Below are 22,365 nucleotides of genomic sequence, written 5' to 3' on the forward strand. Positions count from 1 at the left end.
ATTCCAATAAGTGTGAGGTGATATCTCATTGTGGTTTTAATTTGCATTTCCCTGATGATCAATGATATTAAGCTTTATTTCATATGCCTGTTGGCCATTTGTATATCTTCTTTTGAGAAATGTCTGTTCAGTTCCTTTGCCCCTATTTTAATCTGGTTCTTTGTTTCAATACTATTGAGTTGTTTGAGTTTCTTATATATTTTGGATATTAACCAGATATATGGTTTACTCATACATTTTCTCCCATTCTATAGATTGTCTCTTCACTGTGCTGATTGTCTCCTTTGCCATGCAGAAGCTTTTAGTTGATGTAATGCCATTTGCCAGTTTGTGCTTCTGTTGGCCTGTGGTTTTGGGGTCATATCCAAAAAATCTTTGCCCAGACCAATGCCATGCAGCTTTCTTCCGTTTATTTTTCTTCCGGCAATTTTATAGTTTCAGGTCTGATGTTTAAGTCTTCAATCCATTTTGAGTTAATTTTTGCATATGGTATGAAATGAGGGTATAATTTTATTCCTCTGCATGTAGATATCTAGTTTTCCCAACACCACTTATGGAAGACTGTCCTTTCCCCATTGTGTGTTCTTGGCATCTTTGTTAAAAATTAATTGATGGTAAATGTGTGGCTTTATTTCTGGGATCTCTATTCTGTTCCATTAGTCTAGATGTCTCTTTTTATGCCTGTACCATACTGTTTTCATTACTATAGCTTTGCAGTAGGTTTTGATATCAGGTATTATGATGCCTCCAACTTTTTTTTTTTTTGTTCAAGATTGCTGTAGCTGTTGGGGTCTTTTGTGGTTCCATAAGAATTTCGGAATTTTTTTCTACTTCTGTGAAATACGTCATTGGGATTTTGATAGGGATTACATTGAATCTGTAGATTGCTTTGAGTAGGATGGCCATTTTAGTAGTATTAATTCTTCCCATTTATGAACATGGGATATTTTTTATTTATGTATTCTTCAGTTTCTTTCAGCAAAATATTTTATAGTTTTCAGTGTAACACATTTCTTACCTCCTTTGTTAAATTTATTCCTAAATATTGTATTTTTTTGGCAGCTATTGTAAATAGTATTATTCTCTTGATTTCTTTTTGGGAGAGTTCATTGTTAGTGTATATAAATGCTTTTTTGTATGTTGCTTATTTTTCCTTCAACTTTATTGAGTTTGTTTATTAGTTCTAGCAGCTTTTTGGTGGAGTCTTTAGAGTTTTCTATATATGAGATAATGTTGTCTGCAAACAGACACAATTCAACTTCTTTCTTTCCTATTTGGAAGATTTTTTGTTCTTTCTCTTACCTAATAATGCTGGCTAATACTTCTGGTACCATGTTGAAAAGAAGTGGTGAGAATGAGCATTTTTGTCTTTTTCCTGATTTTAGAGGAAAAAACTTTCAGCTCTTCACTACTGAGTATGATGTTAGCTATGGGCTTGTCATATATGGCCTTTATTATGTTGAGGTACATTCCTTCTATATCTAATTTGTTGAGTTTTTTAAATCATGAAAGGATATTGAATTTTGTCAAGTGCGTTTTCTATATCTAGTAAGCTGATGTGATGGGTTTTGTCCTTCATTTTGTTAATATGGTATATTACGTTTATTGATTGAGTTATGTTGAACAATCTTTGCATCTAAGGAGTAAATACCACTTGATCACAGTTAATTATCCTTCTAAAGTGCTGCTGAGTTTGATTTCCAAGTATTTTATTGTGGATTTTTTCATTTATGTTCATGAAAGATATTGGCCTAATTTTCTTTTTTTATGGTGTCATTGTCTTTGGGTTCAGGGCAATGCTGGGCTCACAAAATGTGTTCAGAAGTTTACTCTCCTCTCCAGTGGTTTTTGGAAGAGTTTGAGAAGGACTGAATTAGTTTTTCTTTCAATGTTTGGTAGAATTAAGCAGTTAAACCATAAGGTTTTGGGCTTTTTTTGATGGGAGACTTTTTATTACTGATTCAATCTCCTTATTGTTATTGGTCTGTTTAGATTTTCTTTTTCATCATGGTTTAATCTTCAGAGGTTGTATGTGTCTAGGAATTTATTCTTTTCTTCTAGATTAGCCAGTTTGTTGGGATATAAATTATTCATAGTAGTATCTTATGATCCTTTGTATTTCTGTGGTATTAGTTGTAATATCTTCTTTTTCATTCCTGATTTTGTTTGTTTGAGTCTTCTTTCTTTCTTTCTTTTTTTTAGTCTAGCTAATGGTCTGTCAATTTTGTTTATCTTTTCAAAAAAACAATTTTCAGTTTCAGTGATCTTTTAAAAATTGTTTAACTAGTCCCTATTACATTTTTTCTGTTCTAATCTTTATTGTTTCCTTCCTATCTTTGGGCTTAGTTTGCTTTTCTTTTTCTAGCTTGCTGAGGTGTAGCATTAGTTTGTTTATTTGAGATCTTCTTTTTGATGTAGGCATTTGTTGCTATGAACTTCCCTCTTAGAACTGCTTTTGTTGCATCTTATAAGTTTTGGTATGTTGTGCTTTCATTTTCATTCGTCTCAAGATATTTAAAAATTTTCCTTTTAATTTCTTCTTTGATCCCTTGGTTGTTTAGGAGTGTATTATTTAATTTCCATGTATTCGTGAATTTTCTGAAATTCTTCCTTTTATACCATTGTGGTGAGAAAAGATACTTGATGTGATTTCAGTTCTCTTAAATTTGTTAAGACTTGTTTTGTGGCCTAATATTGATCTATCCTGCAGAATGTTCTGTGTGCCCTTGAGAAGAATGTGTATTTTGTTGCCATTGGATAGAATGTTTTATATATGTCTGTTAGCATAGTTCAATGTTTCATTATTGGTTTTCTGTCTGGATGATTATACTGAAACTCTTGTATGCACAGTAGGCATATAATTTGTAATCCTAAGTAATATGTCATCCATATGAAAAGACAAAAATAGCATATATCAAATATTTAGAAAGACATTGCACAATAAATTTGATACCAGTTATATAAAGAGAGATCTTGGCAAGAATATATTAATTCAATTGTTTATTCATATAGTCGACCAATAAATTAGCATTTATTTTATGCCAGGTACTATGCTACACAATGGGGGATCAAATGTTGGTAAAAACCTACATGGGCTCTATCCTTATAGAGCTTACAATCTAGCAGGCAGATATGCATTAGTTAAGTCATAACACAAATATGTATAAAACTGCAATTGTGATAATGACTGTCAGGAAGAGGTATATCATGTAAAAAATTATATAATAGGGATAAAACTTAGAGGGTAATGGAAGATTCCTGAGGTCATGACAATTGAGTTAAGGTCTAAATAAAGTAGGTGTCAACCAAGTGAAGAGGGAAAGGAATGGTGTTTCAGCAGAGAGCATGGCAAGTGAAAAAGTCCTTATAGTGAGAGAGAACTTGACACAAGAATATTAGAAAAGTCAGTGTAGTTATAGCATTGTAGGCAAGGGTCAGAGTGCTGAGGTCTGAGGTTGGACAGACTTTGAAGTCATTATAGACCATGGAAAGGTTTTGGGTGCCCTGAGAGCCACGATAAACTATTAAAGGATGTTAAAGCAGGGAAGGGAACATGATCCAGTTTGAGTTTTAAAATGACAGCTTTGGTTTCAGTGTGGAAAAACCATTGAAGAATCTCAGAGAGCTCTGCACAAACCAATTAGATAGCTGTTAGAGTGGTCTAGGGGAGAGATGATGGAAGGTTGGAGTTGGGTGATGATCACAGAGATGGAGAGAATTGGAGGGATTTGAAAGAATTTTAGGAGATAAAATTAATGAAATTTGGTAATGAATTAGATATGAGAGTAATAGGAAGAATGTTGATTGATGGCTCCTAGGTTAATGGCTTGCATAACTGTATGGATGGTGGTCCCATTCTCTAAGATGGGAAACCCTGGAAAAGCACCTGATCTAAAGGAACAAAATGTCATGGATGTGTTATATTGAGATACATTTAAGATAGCTAAAAAGAGAGAGAGAGTTGGATATCAAGATTTAAAGTTTATAGAAGAGGTCTGATTTAGAGATAAACAATCATGAGTTACTGAATATGTGGGTATACATGAACATATAAGATCAAAGAAAGGAGAGGGCTTAGGACTGACATGTAGGAACTCTAATATATACTTACTAGGTTAGGAATGTTGAGCCTGCAAAGGAAATAAAAGAGTCTTCAGAGAAACAGGTGAATGTTCTATGAAAGCCAAGTATTGAGAGACTTTTAGGGAGGGAGTGGTTACTGAAACTTCTGAATTGTTAAGTGAGATGAGTAAAAAGTGCCCTATGGACTTGCTGATTTGGAGGGGGGCTATTGGTGATATACATCATAGAGATTTTAGATTCCATTATTTTCCCCTGAAAAGGGTTGCATTTTTTTTTTAACCAGGCAGTTTAATTACTAGTGGATCACCTTGTTCACGAGGAGTCTTGATTTTAAGATGTTTTTTAGTGTGGGTCTATTTGGTGAAATTTCTGTCCTTCTCTTTAGCCTTCTAGTCATTGCTTCAGCTGGGTCCCTTGTAGTCCCATCCTATGCATGCACAGTTTTGGCCATAGAGAAGGATTTGAGGTGGATTTACATGTAGGTTTATGGCTGTATCCATTGAAGGATTTCTCTCTCAACTCCAAGTTGCTCTGGCAGCCTCAAATTGTGACCTTTTGACTCCTTAGCCTTATAAGACGTTTCTGCTTGAGCTCTTTCACCCATGAACTGTCCAAAGTAGGAAGTGCTCTCAGGGGAATGGACAGTTAAATCAGTATCTCACATGCTATAGCTCCTCTTTTCCAAGGGTTTATATTTTCCAGTTTCTGCCTACTTTTGGTTGCTTCCTAGTGACTACAGATTTTTTTCATATTTTGTCCTGTGCTGCTTTATTTAGTATCTATTCTGCTAAATTGTATTTGATTGTTACATATTTGTTTTTAACATGTAAACTTGATGAGAGCAAACGATGTGTTTTATTAATGTTTGTTCTATCCCATTGTCTGACACAGAGCAGTGCCATTTACATAGCAGCCACTTAATAAATGTTGATTTGGATTATTTTTATGAAGAGTCAGGATTTAAAGTCTTCTCAAAAATTCATTTGTATTTTTAGTATACTACCCTGAATATGAGTTCAAAAGAGATTTTTTTAGGTGAAAATCTAAAGTATAAATATTCCTTTGAAAATTTTTATTATTTAAATATTTATTTTAAAGATAATTTTTATATTTTAACATTAATTTTAATTCATTTTAATGTGGAAATATTATCATGTGATTTACAAAGCTGCTAAAGTTACTACCTAAAACTATTGGATTTTCAATTACAGTTGATACCAAAATGTATTATTCTCATATTAATTTATACGAAAGCAAACCTACTTTTCTATGCAAGATAGAACAGAGATGTCTTTTTTATAGAGTACTTATAATTTCCAAATTCTCTGTAGGATGTGGTTGAAAATAATATCTTTGATTAATTTTATTTAAAAAGGATTTTTAAATGCTAATTTTAAATCAGACTTTTCAAGATCAGACTAATGGAAAAAAAATTTGTCTCCTCATGTCAAAATTATATTAATAGAATTTTTGGAGGGGGTCATCCAATTTGCCCTTGTTGTCAAGTTAAGTATTCTCAATTTGTGGGGAAGTGACTATAGGCCTAATCTTAATAAATTAACCTATTTTTAGGTGTAATTTATAGTCATTAACATGATTTGGTACTAACTATATTTTGTTTTCATAGCTCAGGGTGTACTTGAATGCAAAGAGGTTTTATAAACTGTTTTCTTTTAAATGGAATTTTTAGCTTGTATACAAATGTATTTATTGCAGGTGCCGTCTGATGATCATGGTAAACTTACTATGTCAATTTCAAGAATAGGTTATATTATTTGTACCATAACAAACCATAATTGCATTTGTTCATATTTATGAATTTTTCTTTTTGATTACTTGAAAGAGGTAAATTGTTAAATGAAGCTAAATAACTTCCTTTCTCTTCTTTCTTCTTTAGAATCGAGTTTCTTACTGGGAAATGCTCAGATTGTGGATTGGCCTGTAGTTTATAGTAATGACGGTTTTTGTAAACTCTCTGGGTATCATCGAGCTGACGTCATGCAGAAAAGCAGCACTTGCAGGTAGGTAATAGAACAGCTTAGTAACCTCTTCTGAATTTAACCAAATTCTGAATGTGGTTAAAAGGCTTAAGCCTACTTGGTCTCACATATAGAAACTATAGGGTTAAAAATTATATTAGAATATTAAGGAGACTAAATTATCAACGGAAAATATAGATTAAGAGCCTTTGGTGAGAACTTATGGAAAGAGAAAGATTTTTACATATCTGTGACTTAATGAATTCACTCAATAAATATTTTTTGATACCTACTGTGAGCCAGGAAGTGCTGTAGGTGCTGAGTGATTGGAGGTACATCCTGTGTCAGGGAACCAGTTTTGGCATCAGCATCTCTGGAGCAGCTAAAACTGTCTTGAACAACAGTACACAACCCCCATTCAAGCAGAACATGTTTCATGAGCATTTAAAGAGCATCAAAATAAAGTTCTTACATCCTGTGTAAATCACATGTACTTTGTAATGTTGGTATATTGTACCCATTGCTATTTTGTTCGACTTATTTAAAACAGAGTCTAACTTATGTTATTTATACCAATTCTTTTTAAAATATGTAATTTCTGTGAGTTTAAAGAAAATATTAAGAAAAAAAAGGGGATCAGAAAAAAGAAAAGGAAACCATATGAGGGACCAATTTAGAACCGAAAACTTTTCCACAATATTTCAGTAAGGCCAGATGGGATGTTTTTTCCTTGAGTTAATTTTTCTCTAAAGCTCTCACTCTACTAAGCACTGAACCAAGTTATTTTAGAACTAGAAGGGATCTGAACTTTTTTTTTCTAGGCCAAATCCTCTGTTTTTCAGATGAGAAAACTGAGGTAGAGCTATGTTAAGGGACTTACCTAGGGAAACAGAGTGATTTACCTTTTTTTCTACCTATTTATGCTGAGAAGCATTGTATATAATTATGTACAAACACAGTTGACCCTTGAACAGCATGGATTTGAACTGCCTGGGTCCACTTATAAATGGATTTCTTTCAACAAAATGCAGATGGAAAATACAGTAATGGGGTATGTGAAACCCACGTATAGGGAGGGCTGACTTTTTGTTTATATGTAGATTCTGCAGAGCTGAATAGCGCACTTGAGTGTGAGATATTGGTATACGTGCGGGTCCTGGAACCAATCCTCTGTATACACTGCGGGACAACCTTCGTTTTCTCTCTAAACTTGCACACACACACACACACATTTATTCTGCATCTTCATGGAGGGCAGAGATTTCATATTATACCATTGAGTCTAAACCTGTCTACACACAGGAATCACATAAATAGGTTTTGCGAAACATAGGTTCCATACCTCTGAAACCTACTGAATCAGAATCACCTGAAGTGGGTGGGTGAGGTCAGGAGTCAGTATTTTTAACCAAAAGCTTAGATGATTCTGATGCTTATCCAGGTTTGAGAAATAATCTATTCAAATACAAGAAGTTCCTTCACTTATCTTCCCCCAGCTATCTTCATTTTTCCCTCTGCTAAAGTTATTCCCATATTTAGTCTTCTCTCCCAGGTATGAAACTGGCAAATGGGAGTGTTGAAAAATGATGGCCCCTGCTTGAGAAACTCCCTTTGAGAGCACGATTTCTCTGTGCCTGTTTAGCCATTGGGTGGCCCTTCTCTCTTGTGCTGGTGCTGTCACTGACGTGTGTTCTAAGTACTGGGAGGTTGACTGTATGAAACATCACAACTCTGCTATGCCCCCCAGCAGGGTTTAAATTAGGAAAAGGTTAGTTTTGTGGTAGACCTTATCCTGTAGAACAGTTTTTATAGAGAGTTCCAGAAAACACAGATGCTCCCATGTCCATTTTTTATTCTTGGACTGCTAATACTCCATCTGCCACCTGAAGGTAATTATGATTCCCTAAACAAGATGTGTTTTTCCCTTCTCCGACTCCTCATAGTTCTGTGTGTATATTTCTGTGGGCATCATCATTTGACCGTAAACTAACTTGCCGTATCCCTTGGGTTTTCATTCTTACTGCTTTTGCTGTCACTTTTGAGAAGTGCTACTTTTCATATCCGAATACATTGTAAAGTTTTGCTCCCATCCCTTCTGTGTGCCATGTATCTGCCCTATCCCCAGCCTGTTTTCTTTGGCAAGTACAGTTTTTCCTACAAAGGATTCATTAAAAAATGCTGGTGTGCTACATTAGCATATTCTCTCCTCTGAAAGAGCTGTTTTGCCCCCATACCACAACTACCAGATTTTAAGTGCCTTGAAGGTAGGAATTCTGTCTTGCTTACTTTTGAACACACTACCGGACACAGCACTGTGTTTTATGCCAGTATTTGTTAAATAAGATGGACTTGTTTTGTAATAAACCCTAGCCTAGGTCTCAAATGCTGTATAGCGTGCTTGTGCTTATTATTTTTCATCCCGAGTGATACAGCATTTGAGATGGGTGAAGGAGAATTTTGGATTAGGTTATGGTTTTTTAGTGGAAAAAAGTACGTAAATCTTCCTCCAAGTCGTCTTTGCTTATCAGAGTCAGTATTTTCAAAATGATCACGTTCTTAACATAAGCAATTATTACTGGCTTGTGCAAAGTGCTAAATGTGTTTTGCTAATCTAAAAATTGCAGTGCGTTTAATGCCCTCACAGTGATGAAGACTGGCATCTGATACATGAGCAAACGATGTCTGAACACTATCAGGTCTTCTTGGAAGCATGATCTATTTTAATGTGCTCCCCTTTTAAACTTCCTCATCTCCTTCTAAAATTAAACTATATCCATATTATGTTTGCTGCAGCACTATTTAGAAGAGTGAAGATCTTGAAATACTCAAAATGTCTAGTAGTAGATTTCTTAAAAACTATTATGGCAAAGCCCTATTTTTCTAAGTTATACGTTAGAAGGACAATGACACTGGAAAAAGTTAATAATATGTTAACATGCTAAAAAAAAACCCCCTCCAAAACAAACAAACAAACAAACAAATGAAAAAACACCCCAAACCATCTCTGGTTTATAAAACAGTTCTGCCTCATGGTTCTGATTATTCTTTTGCACAGAACTTTTTAGAAATTTCTTGAATAAATATAGAAAAGCCTTTGAATAGGAGACATAAAAAACAGGGAGAAAAGAAAAAAATATATACATATTTAGAAATACAGGGTTAATGGCTAAAAGTTATAGTATGTGGAATCACTGAATTCCAATTGAATATAAATCATTTCATAATGAAAATAACCTTGTAAATAATTTGAAGAATTTTACTTGATCTTATTATAATAATGACAAGTTTCAGACAAACCTAAGATAATAAGAAGCTACAAAGCAGTGAGCTTCATTTTGTGTGGGAAAATGCAGCTTGTGACACTATATGTATCAGAAGAAAAGAATCGTCTTTATATACAACTTGCATTAGATGATTTAAAGTCAATAGACTTAAAGTAGCAACTGGTAAATGATTACATGTTGTATTGTAAAATGTTCAGATGTGAATTGTTTTATGTGAAAATAAAAGCACATTATTTTTTGTTTTTTACAGTATCAAGAGGCTAATATTTATTTCTTCTGCTTTCTTATCTTTTTCCTTCTTTGTCCTTCCCAACCCCTCTCCCATTGGACTAGAGATACAGAATCGAATTAAACATACTCCTCAGTTTGTCTTAATATTTCCTTGTGCTCTATCTGGGCGAGTCCTCTGTTTTATTTCCTTTTCTTTCTTTTTCTTTTCCCTTTCATCCCATCCCCCTTTCTCCTTCCATAGTTATTCATTCTAGTGTGTTTATTGTATGTCTTTCTAATCCATCTTCCATTTGTTTATTAAACATGTGTATTCTTGAAATGATGTGGCTTTGTGTTTGCTTTTAAGACCTACATAATTCTTACTGTAGAGTGATATTTATGGCTTCTACCTCTTTTCATCCAACATTATGTCATTGAGATTTTTTTATGTCGCCATATGATAACCTGTCTCATTATGTCTACTGCTCCAGTGTCTTCTCAGCCTTCGTTTTATTTATGCATTCTACTAGTCATGGAATCCAACTTCTCATACTTTGCTACCTCCAACAGCTTGGAGATAAACATCTTCATGCACATCTTACTGTGGCCCTATGTGAGAAGTTTTCTGTCTCTATGCCCAGAAATGGGATTACTGGGTAGTAGAATATATGTAGAAGTGGTAAATTAACTGCTATGAGACTGCTGTCCCGAGTAGCCTCCTGTTTCACTCCCACCAGCCATGAGTAAGGGTTCTGGTTTTCCTACATCCTTGCTATATCATAATGGTATCTAACTTTCTAATAAAAAAATCTTATATGTGCTAGGTATTATCTCACTTTTGTTTTAGCTAAAATTATGACACTTCAGGATTCCTAGGACTTTTAAATCTAGTCTATTTTATTTTCTAATAATTTCATTTTCAAGACTTTGGATTATTTTTTGGAGGATACAGAAAGTATTTCATGTTTAAAGAAGAGTATAGGCTTTGGGAGAATATCATTTATTTATTTTTAAATTTTTAAATTTTTTAATTATTATGGCTATATAATAGTTATACACATGTATGGAGTACATATGATGTTTTGGTGCAGGCATACGCTGTGTAATGATCAAATCAGAGTAAGTGGGGTATCCATCACCTCAAGTATTTATCATTTCTTTGTGTTAGTAACATTCCAATTCCACACTTTAGTTGTTTTAAAACATACAATAAATTGATGTTACCTATAGTCACCCTATTATGCTACCAAGTACTTGATTTTGTTCAGTCTATCAGACTATATTTTTGTAGCCGTTAACCATCATGTCTTTATCTTCTCTGCCCACTACCCTTCCCAGCCTCTGCTAACCATCATTCTACTCTCTTATCTTTATGAGTTCAGTTTTTTTTTTTAGCTCCCACATATGAGTGAGAACATGTCATTCTTGTCTTTCTGTGCCTGGCTTCTTTCACTTAACATAATGCCTTCCAGTTCCATCCATGTTGTTGCAAATGATAGGATTCATTCTTTTTCTATGGCTGAATAATATTCCATTGTGTATATGTACCACATTTTTTCATTATTTTTATTTCAAAATATGGGGGTACAAATGTTTTTGGTTACATGTATCGATTTTGTTATGCTTGAGTCAGGGTCACCCAGACAGTGTTCATTGTACCCATTAGGTAGGTTTTCACTCAGCCCCTCCTCCTCCTCCCTGTGCTTGATTTTCACTGAATTTTACTTCTCTCTGTGCACATGTGTGCTCGTCGGTTAGTTCCAATTTAATAGCGAGCACATGTGGTGTTTGTTTTTCCTTTTATGATGTATTTCACTTAGGATAGTTGCCTCCAGTTCCACCCAAATTGTTGCAAAAGGCCTTAATTCATCCTTCGTCAAAGCTAGTAGTATTCCATAGTATACACATATCACATTTTGCTAATCCATTGATGAATTGATAGGCACTTGGGTTCCACATCCTTGCAATTGTGAATTGTGCTGCAATAAACATTTGAGTGCAGGTGTCTTTGATAAAATGACTTATTTTCCTTTGGGTAAATACTCAGTAGTGGGATTGCTGGATTGAATGGTAGGTCTACTTTTAGTTCTTTGAGGAATCTCTATACTGTTTTCCATAGAGGTTGTACTAATTTGCAGTCCCACCAACAGTGTATAAGCATTCCTTTCTGCATCCACATCAGCATCTATTGTTTTTGGACTTTTTAATAAAAGCCATTCTAACTGGGGTAAGGTGAGATCTCGTTGTGGTTTTAATTTGCATTTCCTTGATAATTAGTGACACATTGAACATTTTTTCATGTGTTTATGTGCCATTTGTCTTTATCTGTTCATCTGTTGGTGGCCACTTGGGTTGATTCCATATCATGGCTGTTGTGAATAGTATAGCAATAACCATAGGAGTATAGCTGTCTCTTTGATATACTCATTTCAATTCTTTTGGATATATACCCAGAAGTGGGATTGCTGGATCATTTGGTAGTTCTATTTTTAGTTTTTTGAGGAACTTCCATACTATTCTCCATAGTAGCTGTACTAATTTACATTCTTACCTACAGAGTGCTAGGGTTCCCCTTTTTCTTTCTCCTTGCCAGCATTTATTGTTGCTTGCATTTTGGATAAAAACCATTTTAATTGGGGTGAGAAGATGTCTCATTATGTTTTTGATTTGCCTTTATGTGATGATTAGTGATACTAAGCATTTTTTCATATACCTGTTGGCCATTTGCTTGTCTTCTTTTGAGAAATGTCCACTCAGATCTGCCCATTTTGTTTAGATTATTTATTTCCTGTTGAGTTGTTTGAGCTCCTTATATATTCTGATTTTTAATCTCTTGTCAAATGGGTAGTTTGCATATAATTTCAGCCATTCTGTGGGTTGTTTCCTTACTTTGTTAGTTGTTTCCTTGGCTGTGCAGAAGCTTTATGTGATCCCATTTGTCCATTTTTGCTTTGGTACTTTTGAGATCTTAAGAAATCTTTGCCAAGACCAATTTTCTGGAGTGTTTCCTCAAAATTGTCTTCTAGTAGTTTCATAGTTTCAAGTCTTACATTTAAATCTCCCCATCAACACCAACATTTGTTGTTGTGGGACTTTTTGATAAAAGCCATTCTCACTGGAGTTAAATGATATCTCATTGTGGTTTTGATTTGCATTTCTCTGATGATTAGAGATGCTGAGCATTTTTTCATATGTTTCTTGGCCACTAGTCTATCTTCTTTTGAAAAGTTACTGTTCATGTCCTTTGCCCACTTTTTGATAGGGTTGTTTGATTTTTTCTTGCTGATTTTCCTGAGTTCTGTATAGATTCTAGTTATCAGCCCTTTATCGGATGTATAGCATGCAAATATTTTCTCCCATTCTGTAGGTTGTCTATTCACTCTAATGATTGTTTACTTGGCTGTGCAGAAGCTTTTTAATTTGATCAGGTCTCATTTATTTATTTTAGTTGTTGCTGTGCTTGCTTTTGGGGTTTTCTTCATAAATTCTTTGGCCAGGCCAATGTCTATAAGAGTTTTCCCAACATTTTCTTTAGTATTCTATGGTTTCATGCCTAAGGTTTGATCCATTTTGATTTGACCTTTGTGTATGGCAAAAGATAGGAGTCTAGTTTCCTTCTTCTGCATGCCGATATTCACTTTTCCCAGCACTATTTATTGGAGATAATTTCCCTTCCCCAATGTGTGTTCTTGGCACTTTTGTCAAAAATGAATTGACTATAAATGCATAGATTTATTTCTGCATTCTCTGTTCTGTTTTATTGGTTTATGTGTCTATTTTTATGCTTGTACCATGCTGTTTTGGTTACTGTAGCTTTGTAATATAATTTGAAGTCAGGTAATGTGATTCCTTCAGCTTTGTTCCTTTTGCTCAGGGTTGCTTTGGCTATTCTGGGTCTTTTATGGTTCCATATAAACTTTAGGATTATTTTTCCTATTTCTGTGAGGAATATCATCTGTAGGGAGAGTGGCATTTGAAAGCATATGATCTTACCTCATGATTTTTAAGAAGCCCTGACATCAGCACATACTGTCATTGGTTAGGTAGGGACCACTTTAATTAACCTGCAACTTTAAAAAGCCAGTTGTCCTGTCCTTTTTTTATTGTTGTTGGATAGAGGGGTGAGAAGGGCAATTAGATAGTATAGGTAGGGAGGATTGATGAGTAGATAGATGTTTTCAAATATATTTATTTCTAGAAGGCCATTAATAATCCCTTACCCAAGCTATCAAATTAGACAGTGAAACAGAGATATTAAGAGACATTTTATTGGATGGATTTCCAAGAAGTTTTATTAATACAAAATTATCTCAGCAGCCAACAAGAGCACTTGACATGTGATGGATGTCAGTCAGTCTGGTTCCATTTGGCTGAGGCTCTGCCTTGCATGGTGGCTCTGAGGACAAGTGTTGGAGAGCACAGGTGCCTCAGTGATGTCAAACTCTGCATGTTGGAGAAGTCCAATACTATCCCTGGCTTTCCTTAATTACATGACATGGATCTGCCATTTATTACTCCATCTAAATCCTTTTAAGACCATATAAATTAATGGGTTGTGAAACCTTTGGGTTATGATCCACTGTATAAAGTAATGCCTTTGATTTATTCCAAAATTACCTTTCAGATTTTGAAAGCTGTGTTCTTATTTGCTTTTAATTTTTCTTCCTTAACTCACTGTCTTAGGATTTTTTTTTTTTAATCCTTTGACTGCAGATCTCAGTTCACCTGCCATTAACCTTTGTAATGATTCTGTTGTTGTGGCCAATTCTGAGCTGGAGACCACATTTATCAACTGCATTTACTCAACCTCTGTTGTTTCTTTGATGAGGCATTTGCTAGTCTGTGAACTATAGCCCGTAGGTATATAGTATTACCAGCTACCAGTGGTGACTGAGTATGGTGTTTTAGTGTACGAACATTGTTGCCCTTTTAGTATAGAGTAAGATAGGCTGGTGCAACTCATGATCAGTTTATATTTTTTTCAGGACTGTAAGGTTCTTTTCTCCCTTGGAAGTCCATCAACCATTATAGCCATCCTTACTGTTAGGTGTCATAATGAGGCTTGTTTATGAGATTTTGATGTCAGAAAAAGGGATCCCAGAATAAATACATCCTACTACAAATCAAAGATGCCTGTTCCCCAAAGTTTTCTAGGTCAAATACACATGAAAAATAACTGCCAAATGTTTAGGCAAGCTGGATGTGGCTTAGACCAGGCCTGAAGAAAACTTACCACTTACTTCTAAGACCAGATCTTTCCACCAGTCAGTTGTATGGCAAGAAAAGTGTCAGATTATATAGGAGCAGGTCCTGAATGACCTTATGCTTTTACCTCCTGGGCTCACAAAGGAAGAATTTTACAGAAACATGTGCATCTCCCTTTAAAACACAGCAACCCTGCCTGTTGGCAAGAGTGGCACAATCTGTGTCCTAGAATTGTGGAGAAGCTGGGGAGTGGGGCTAAGGTCCTTCTTCTAATCCCATCCATAAGAAACAGCCCAGTCATTTTTCAGCACATTATAATTTGTAACTTCATGTACATTATCTTTTTAATAGTTACCCTTTGAGTTATAATATCATCATCATCATTTTACTGATGAGGAAACTGTGGGTCAGGGAGGTTGTATGACTTGCCCAAGAATTATCCAGTTTGTAAATAATCCACCAAGTATAAGGGTCCTCTGTTACATCATGACTGCTCAGTATTATAGCAGACATAGATTGTTCCTGTGAATCCAATTTGATTTTCCTTTCTATAAACTATTATAATAATATAGTTGTACAAGTCATTTATAATTACCAAAGGGGAGCTTGGTATTCTGTGTAAGAAAGGGAGTGGAAATTATATAATTTTTAAAATATTTCCATTATATATTCCTTGACAATATTCAGTAAGACACATAAAAACTGTATAAAATTATTAAATATACTTTCTAAAGCCTGATGCTTACCATTTCTAAAATTTATGTCCTCTCAAATTCTATTAACCCTTCAAAGACTGCATTGAGTTTTAGCCATCCTGACTCAGGCTTTAGGAAACTGTGATAAAACATTCAACATTTACATGTGACAAAACCAAGCAAATAAACAAATGTGCCCCGCCCACAGATAACATGGAATCACTGATTTAGTCAGTATGGTTTGGACAACTTTGGATGAACATACTTTCAGAGTTTTAATTAACCTCTAGAACACTTGCTTTGGGAGGGTAGATAGTATATTTCAGACATTCTTTATGGCCTGTTTTGAAGTATCTTTTATTATTTAACTGCTGTATTTTGCCACTTCAAATATGTGTTCTGTCACTGGAAATATATGGTATAATAAACTTAAAATAAAAAGTCTGAATGGAACAATGTAAGAAATAAAAGACTGTTTTAAAAAAAATACATTCAGACTTTAATAATCAGGGATTTTTTCCTTAAGTGTCTTTGTTTTCCTAGGATAAGCGATTTTAGCATGGGAAGGACTTAACTAATGAAGATGTATTATGGAATTTTTATATTTTATTTGGAAAATTGCTTGTTTCTTTTAATCTTCTCTTCAGAATTTTAGCTGCATCAGACCTGTGTTATAGTTCTTCTTAAGTAGTAGTAAACCAATTCCTCAAAGTTTCTTTTTTTAAAAAATTTAAATTGTAGCTTAGTTTTTAATCCTATTAGAATTATTTTTTCAGTTTTTATCCTAAGTGCTTGTTATGTATATATGCTTTTTTATTCTGTTTTTCTGTTGACCAGTTGTGAATATTGTGTTGCTGTTTATTGAACCATAGAAACGTGTCATTTTGTAGTAAAAGTAAAATGGTTTTACTTTCTTTTTTTTAAGACGTCAAATATTTTGTTAATTTAATTGTCCTTACCTTAAATTTTTAAATATTTCTTCTTTACTAAAGAGTCTTTTATTAAAAATAACAGTTAGTAAAAGACTGGCTAATTAAAAAAGTTTACTTTTCTATAAAAATATTATTTATAGTATTAAGCTAATTTTTTTGGGGGGGGGGTAGGAGTGGCCATGTGTTCTTTAACTGAAGAATTCTAATTTAATTGTAATGTCTTCAAGAGATTTTTATAAAACTCACCTGAGCTGAAATTTCAGTTTTGACAGGAACAGTGGCTTTTCGATGTTGGCTTTACAGGTAGTCTCTGAAGCTTTGTGTATTAGTCTAGATGTAAAATTATGGAGTAAGACTGTCATTTTATTCTGAGATTCTTTTACTTATTTTATTAGTGTAATGGCAATTACAATTTTTCTTTTAAAATAAAATATAGAAGTATTATAATTGAAAATGAAAGGTACACATTTCTCCAGTGCTGGGACAGTCTTTGGTCTGCCTTCTCTTCTTCCCTTTATTTCTTGGTTTCTAGAGTTCTGGTTAGTGTTCTAGAAGATGGGCTTGAGTTACTCTGTAATTTCTAGTTATAATGTGATGTTGCTATGGGAGTCTTCTCGTCTTTACTGGATCTTGCTAACAAACTATGCTTTTCATGTTGTAAATTTTACAGATTGATAAACTCAGATGCAGATTTTCCATGAGAGTAATAAATCTAAACCTTCAGGGGCCCTCACTTGAGTGGATGTCCTTGAAGGCCCTGTACCTAGTTTTGTTTTATAATTTTGTATTTTTTTCCTTAAAGATTGTATAAGCTTCGGGCTCCACCACACTTTGGATCTGCATCTGGCCAGTATGTGAACTCTGAAAACAGGAAGAAAAATAATAAAAAAGATACACATTTGACCTTTCAAAATCTAAGTTAAGACATCTAGCAGTGCCGTATTTTCTTTTCTGATAGAAGAAACGTTCTGGATCATTAAACTAAGCAGTAAAACTATGTATCTAAAACTATTAATAGGTGCATAACTAATGATTTTGAAACCAATGGACACACTTGAATCTCTGACTCGGGGGGACGGGCGGTACATGGGCAACATATGTAACCTGAACTTTTGTACCCCCATAATAAGCTGAAATAAAAAAAAAAGAGAAAGAGTTTTAGAGACATGTAGTCCTTGAGTGAGTTCTGTTATGTAGATATCAGATTTTTGCTGAGGTTCTCTTAGAACAATAGAGAATGTCAAGCAGTAGAAAGTTTCTTGGAGTGTAGACATTCACTCTTTAATCTATGTTTTGTGTTGTATGGTTTTCTAGCCATAGTAATAGATGCCAGCTTTAGTTTCCTCCCATTAGCCACACTTGTATCGACCATAAGAAAATCCTCTGAAATGATGAGAATGCCAATGCATTGTATGTACAATATGCAGTCCTTTATGGTACTATGGAAGCATAAAAACGCCCAGGCAAGCTGAAACCATGTGATGTGATCTTAATACTCAATGGAAAAAATTATGATTGTTTTCTCACCTTTAAAATTGTCAAAACACTGACAACTTTCTAACTGTTGGTTATAAATGCAGGGAGATTAAAATGATAATAAATTAATATTTAGTACAGTGTGACTTAGAACATTAGAAACATTGAGAATTAAAGTCTTTTTTTTCTTTGTCAAAAAACTTATCACAAGTCATTGGAACAATACTTGCCTTCTTGTAATGGAACTTATGATATAAAGAGAGCATCTTTGCTATCTCTTAGCAAATTTTCATACTCCTTTCTAAGTTTGAATCAGCTTCAAATATTTTACTCTTTCACTTTCACTATTGTAAACTATCTAGTAGAGCTCCTTTAATGTGAAGTATTTTTTACTGGTGTCACTTCCTCTGGGAAACCTTTGTCCTTTCTATCACAACCACTTTGCTCATTTATGCTGAGGAATTCACCTTTACTAAGTCCTTCTGGCTGCATATCTAGAGTTGCTCAAGGGACAGCAGTGTCCACTTTTCCACGGTCATCTGTGTCTTCAGTGACCTCATATATGTTCAATTTGAATTTCCCTTCCAGCATTGTCACTTTTTATATCTTTGGTGGACTTTAATCTTTATGGGCTAATTCCTGCTTTTAATGATCCACTTTTGTAAAATGTCACGTGGGTTTGTCACTGAGAGACAAGGAGGCAGTATGACTACATGTTTTGCTGTCTGTGTGTGAACAGAATGACCGGTTTTGAAAGAAGCGATTGGCCCCTGGTCATGGTATACATCTGTTATTTACTAGTGATTTGTAGACTGAAGAGCTAGCAGCAAAGTTTGTATGTTGTGCGGTTTGTCACAGTTAACAGACTGTGGTCACTGTAGTTTGAACTGTGCTGTTACAAAACTGGTGGTATTTAACTAAACCATGGTGATTGAAATTTGTGCATATAGGAACAGTGAAAGCAAGAATTACCTCTCTTTTTCCCCTCTCTCTCTCTCTCTCTCTCTGACTTCTACAGCTAGCTTTTAAAAAGAAGTTTAACAGTCATGATTAAAACATGGTTTAGAGCCAGGCTCTGTAATCCCAGCTACTTGAGAGGCTGAGGCAGGAGGATTGCTTGAAGCCAGGAGTTCAAGGTTACAGTGAGCTATGTTTCTGCCATTGTACTCCAGCCTTGGTGGCAGAGCGAGACCCCATCTCTAAACAAAACAAAGCAAACCCCTCCAAAAGAAAAACAAAAACAATAATGAAAGCATAGTTTTAGTTAGTTGTGTGGGAGCAACATTGTATTTTGTAACCACATTTACTACTTCATCAAAGACAAATGTATGATTTTTATGTAGCATTTGAAGGGCAACACAAAACTGAAATGGATTTTCTTTTTCCCTGCCAGTTTTATGTATGGTGAATTGACTGACAAGAAGACCATTGAGAAAGTCAGGCAGACTTTTGACAACTACGAGTCAAACTGCTTTGAAGTTCTTCTGTACAAGAAAAACAGTAGGTATCTAAATTACCAATAAAATATGCCAGCTTTTTATTAATGCTATATTTTGGTAAGTGGCAGTTGAGCTAAAAGTGTAGTGAAAATGTAAAATTTTTATTGTTCCTTCTCTTGGCAGGGGCAGAGGTTACTGATGAAATTAGATAATAAAATTAATAAATGATTCTATTTATAAAAAGCAACCTTTTGAGGAATGGAAGAAAAATATGGTGCATTTTAAATGTGACCTTTTTGTATCAGGCAGGCAGCAAATTCTGTTATAATTAATACTCATGGTAACTATCCTATAGTTATGTGACAACAACTAAAAATGACAGAGAAATTCATTAACTTCTTGTGGTTAAAGGAAAATGTAATTGGTAACACGGGGCACGTGTACCTTTCTATGAAAACATAGGTAACAGGTGAATATGAAGTAGCCACATGGGGTGAATCCTTACCAATATGGCCTTTTGCCAGACTCAGACTGTTTGTTGTGGAAGGCTACTGGAAGTAGTCATTACTTTCAGAACAGGCTATTCACATTTGGAAAATTTGTATTGATCGTTGTGAGCTGTTCTCCAGGATGAGATTTGTGTGTGGTAAACTGTTCATTTATGTAATCGCACAGTACCTCGTGATATAGACTTTCCATCAGAGTTTGTAGAAAAAAACAAACAAAAAACCAACGTGTACGCTCAACAGCCAAGTCGCCTTTCTAATGCACTTTCTTTGCGTGGTTACCTACTTTTGTCTCTTTTTGCTCCTTTCCCAAATTGTCCTTTCTTTTTGAACAGTCACTTCATAAGATGGGTCAATTTATTTAGTGTTAATGGTAAATGGTAGCAAAGTGCACTGTTATCTTCAGTGGAAATTAATGGTTACTAAATTCTTCCAAGTTTGGGAAACATTTTAGCATCAGTAGGAAACATTTGTTCTATGTGGAGTGCACGTTGGATTTGTGGAACACAATATATCCTCTCCGTTTTCCTCACGCATTTGTTATCTATGGAATATTTGGAATTAAAAGTAGATTTCTATTTTTATTAATAGATTAACAAAGTAATAGCTTTGTTATGAATGACAAAGGCATTGCTTCAGAGTAGTGCGCTTGATAATGGGAACATTTGTCTTTACTTAAGGAATGTTTTATCATCTTACCTTTCATTTTAGAATCCAGGCCATAGAGATATTTCTGTTTGAAGTCATAGCTAAATGTCAGTTGGCTTGTCACTGAGAAAACAATCCAATCTCTGTCCTCAACAAGAGAAAAGGCAGGCTGTTGATGCTTTCTGGGTCTTTTTGACCAGGTCCAAATACATGTTGATAATTGGTAGGAGACCCCCATACTGATGACTCCTTCATTTTCAAATAGGTTTGCTATTCCTTGAATGACTTAGCTATGTGCCCTGAGTTTAGCAAATAATGTAAGAATGTTCCATATTACTCGTAGTACTAAGGTCATTCATTCTGACATTTGAGCAGAATAAACAAACCTTTGCCTGCTTTTAAATCATCAAAGGCAAGTCCATAGTTTCTGAGTTTCTCAAAAATACCTTAGTGGAGTTTCTGTTTTGTTTATGTACTTTAAATCATGTTAGTAATTACTTGAATTTTTACATTTCCAAAGGCCTCTTTCCAGGGTGGTTTATATATTTTATATACCTTATGGCACTGTAGATTAAAACTTGTGTCTCTTTTCTGTTTATTATATATATACACATTATCTATGTATTGTAATGGAGTTTACTATTTAAAAGCAGCTTTAAAACAATTTCGTAAGTAGTTAGCTGAAAGCTTTGAACATCAACTAAAAACATATATTCTTATGACTTTTAAAAAATGTTAGATAGAAAACGGTTTTGGGAATGCCTGAATGCCAACCCTCCCAGCACGTCCATTAAGTAATTAGGTTAAACACCATTTTGCAAAGGGGGGGATTGAGATGTCTGATTTAGTATGTGTCACAATTAAAACATTTCAGTTTGCAGCCTCTGTTCTTTAGGTCCAGTGCTCCAGTGCTGTGATTAGCATGGGGCTGTTTTTACTGTGGGGAAAGAAAGAATAGCTCTGGGATGATGATTTTAAAATGGCTCTTTCTGAGTACATGGAGGCAGAACTCTGACAGCCAGGGCTACTCCAAGTAACCAAGGCTCTGGGTTTCCAGCGGCAACAGTCTTCTCTGCCTGACCCTCCCGGGCTGCCTGGCCCCCTGAACCCCCAATCCAGAATATGAAGGCTGTTTCACCAGCTGCTTGGCAGATATTCAGCCTACTTGGGAAGTCTGAGCCTGTGGCTTGAAAAGTTGAAAAAGATCTACCTCGCTATCTAAAGCAGTTTTAAAGACAGCTCTGACTCCATGCCAGAATTTGAAAAGTTGCTGTTTCCTAGGAAGGCGTGACATGTAACATCATCTCTTTCTGTTGAGATTTCTAACAGAGTTTGGAAAACGACTTATTTTTAATGCCCTCTTCTCCTTGTTTATGACCCCTCTGCCTCCAGCTCGCTGTGCTGGAACAGCCACAGGCTGTGTATCCACTAACGTCTGGGTCTGGCGATTTGTAAAACTGTGCACATCACTCACAGTTCCTGGACACGCTGTGTGAAATAAGAAAACAGAAACCAAAGAACAAGCCTCTCTGGGAGATGATGGGATAGTTTTTGAAGTCCCTGTCTCATCCTGCAATCATTCTGGAAAGGGCTATGTCCTTCCACAGGCCCCCCGGGGTTGCCAGAAACCCTGGTTGTCAGAATTAAGTATTTCCATAGAAATCTCCTCTCATAAGTCTGACTTTTTGAGCCTGGTAGTTAAGTCAGCTCATCTTGTCTAAATGGCATATTCCCCTTGATGGTAACATCAGGTGAATTTTTTTTTTGGCCACAGGTATGGGGTTGCTTCTTATTTGGTTTTCACTGGAAACCACTCAGAGGCGATCACCTCTCACTGACAGACTAGTAATAACTGTACATTTCACCCCTCAAATTCTAAACCTTCTAAAAATCTTTCTGTCTTAAGGT

General features: G+C 35.0%; 1 protein-coding gene across 2 annotated transcripts in view; it reads left to right on the forward strand.

Moving 5' to 3' along the window:
- KCNH5 (potassium voltage-gated channel subfamily H member 5) overlaps nt 1-22,365 on the forward strand; it is a 264,043-nt gene that overhangs the window by 18,271 nt on the left and 223,407 nt on the right. For both annotated transcript variants that reach the window (XM_045554834.1, XM_045554843.1), the window contains exons 2-3: nt 5,981-6,104; nt 19,258-19,364. In XM_045554834.1, coding sequence (XP_045410790.1) covers nt 5,981-6,104; nt 19,258-19,364 — 231 coding nt within the window. The remainder of the gene's footprint in view (nt 1-5,980; nt 6,105-19,257; nt 19,365-22,365) is intronic.

Source organism: Lemur catta, chromosome 1 (genome assembly GCF_020740605.2).
Source record: "Lemur catta isolate mLemCat1 chromosome 1, mLemCat1.pri, whole genome shotgun sequence".
Lineage (NCBI taxonomy): Eukaryota > Metazoa > Chordata > Mammalia > Primates > Lemuridae > Lemur > Lemur catta.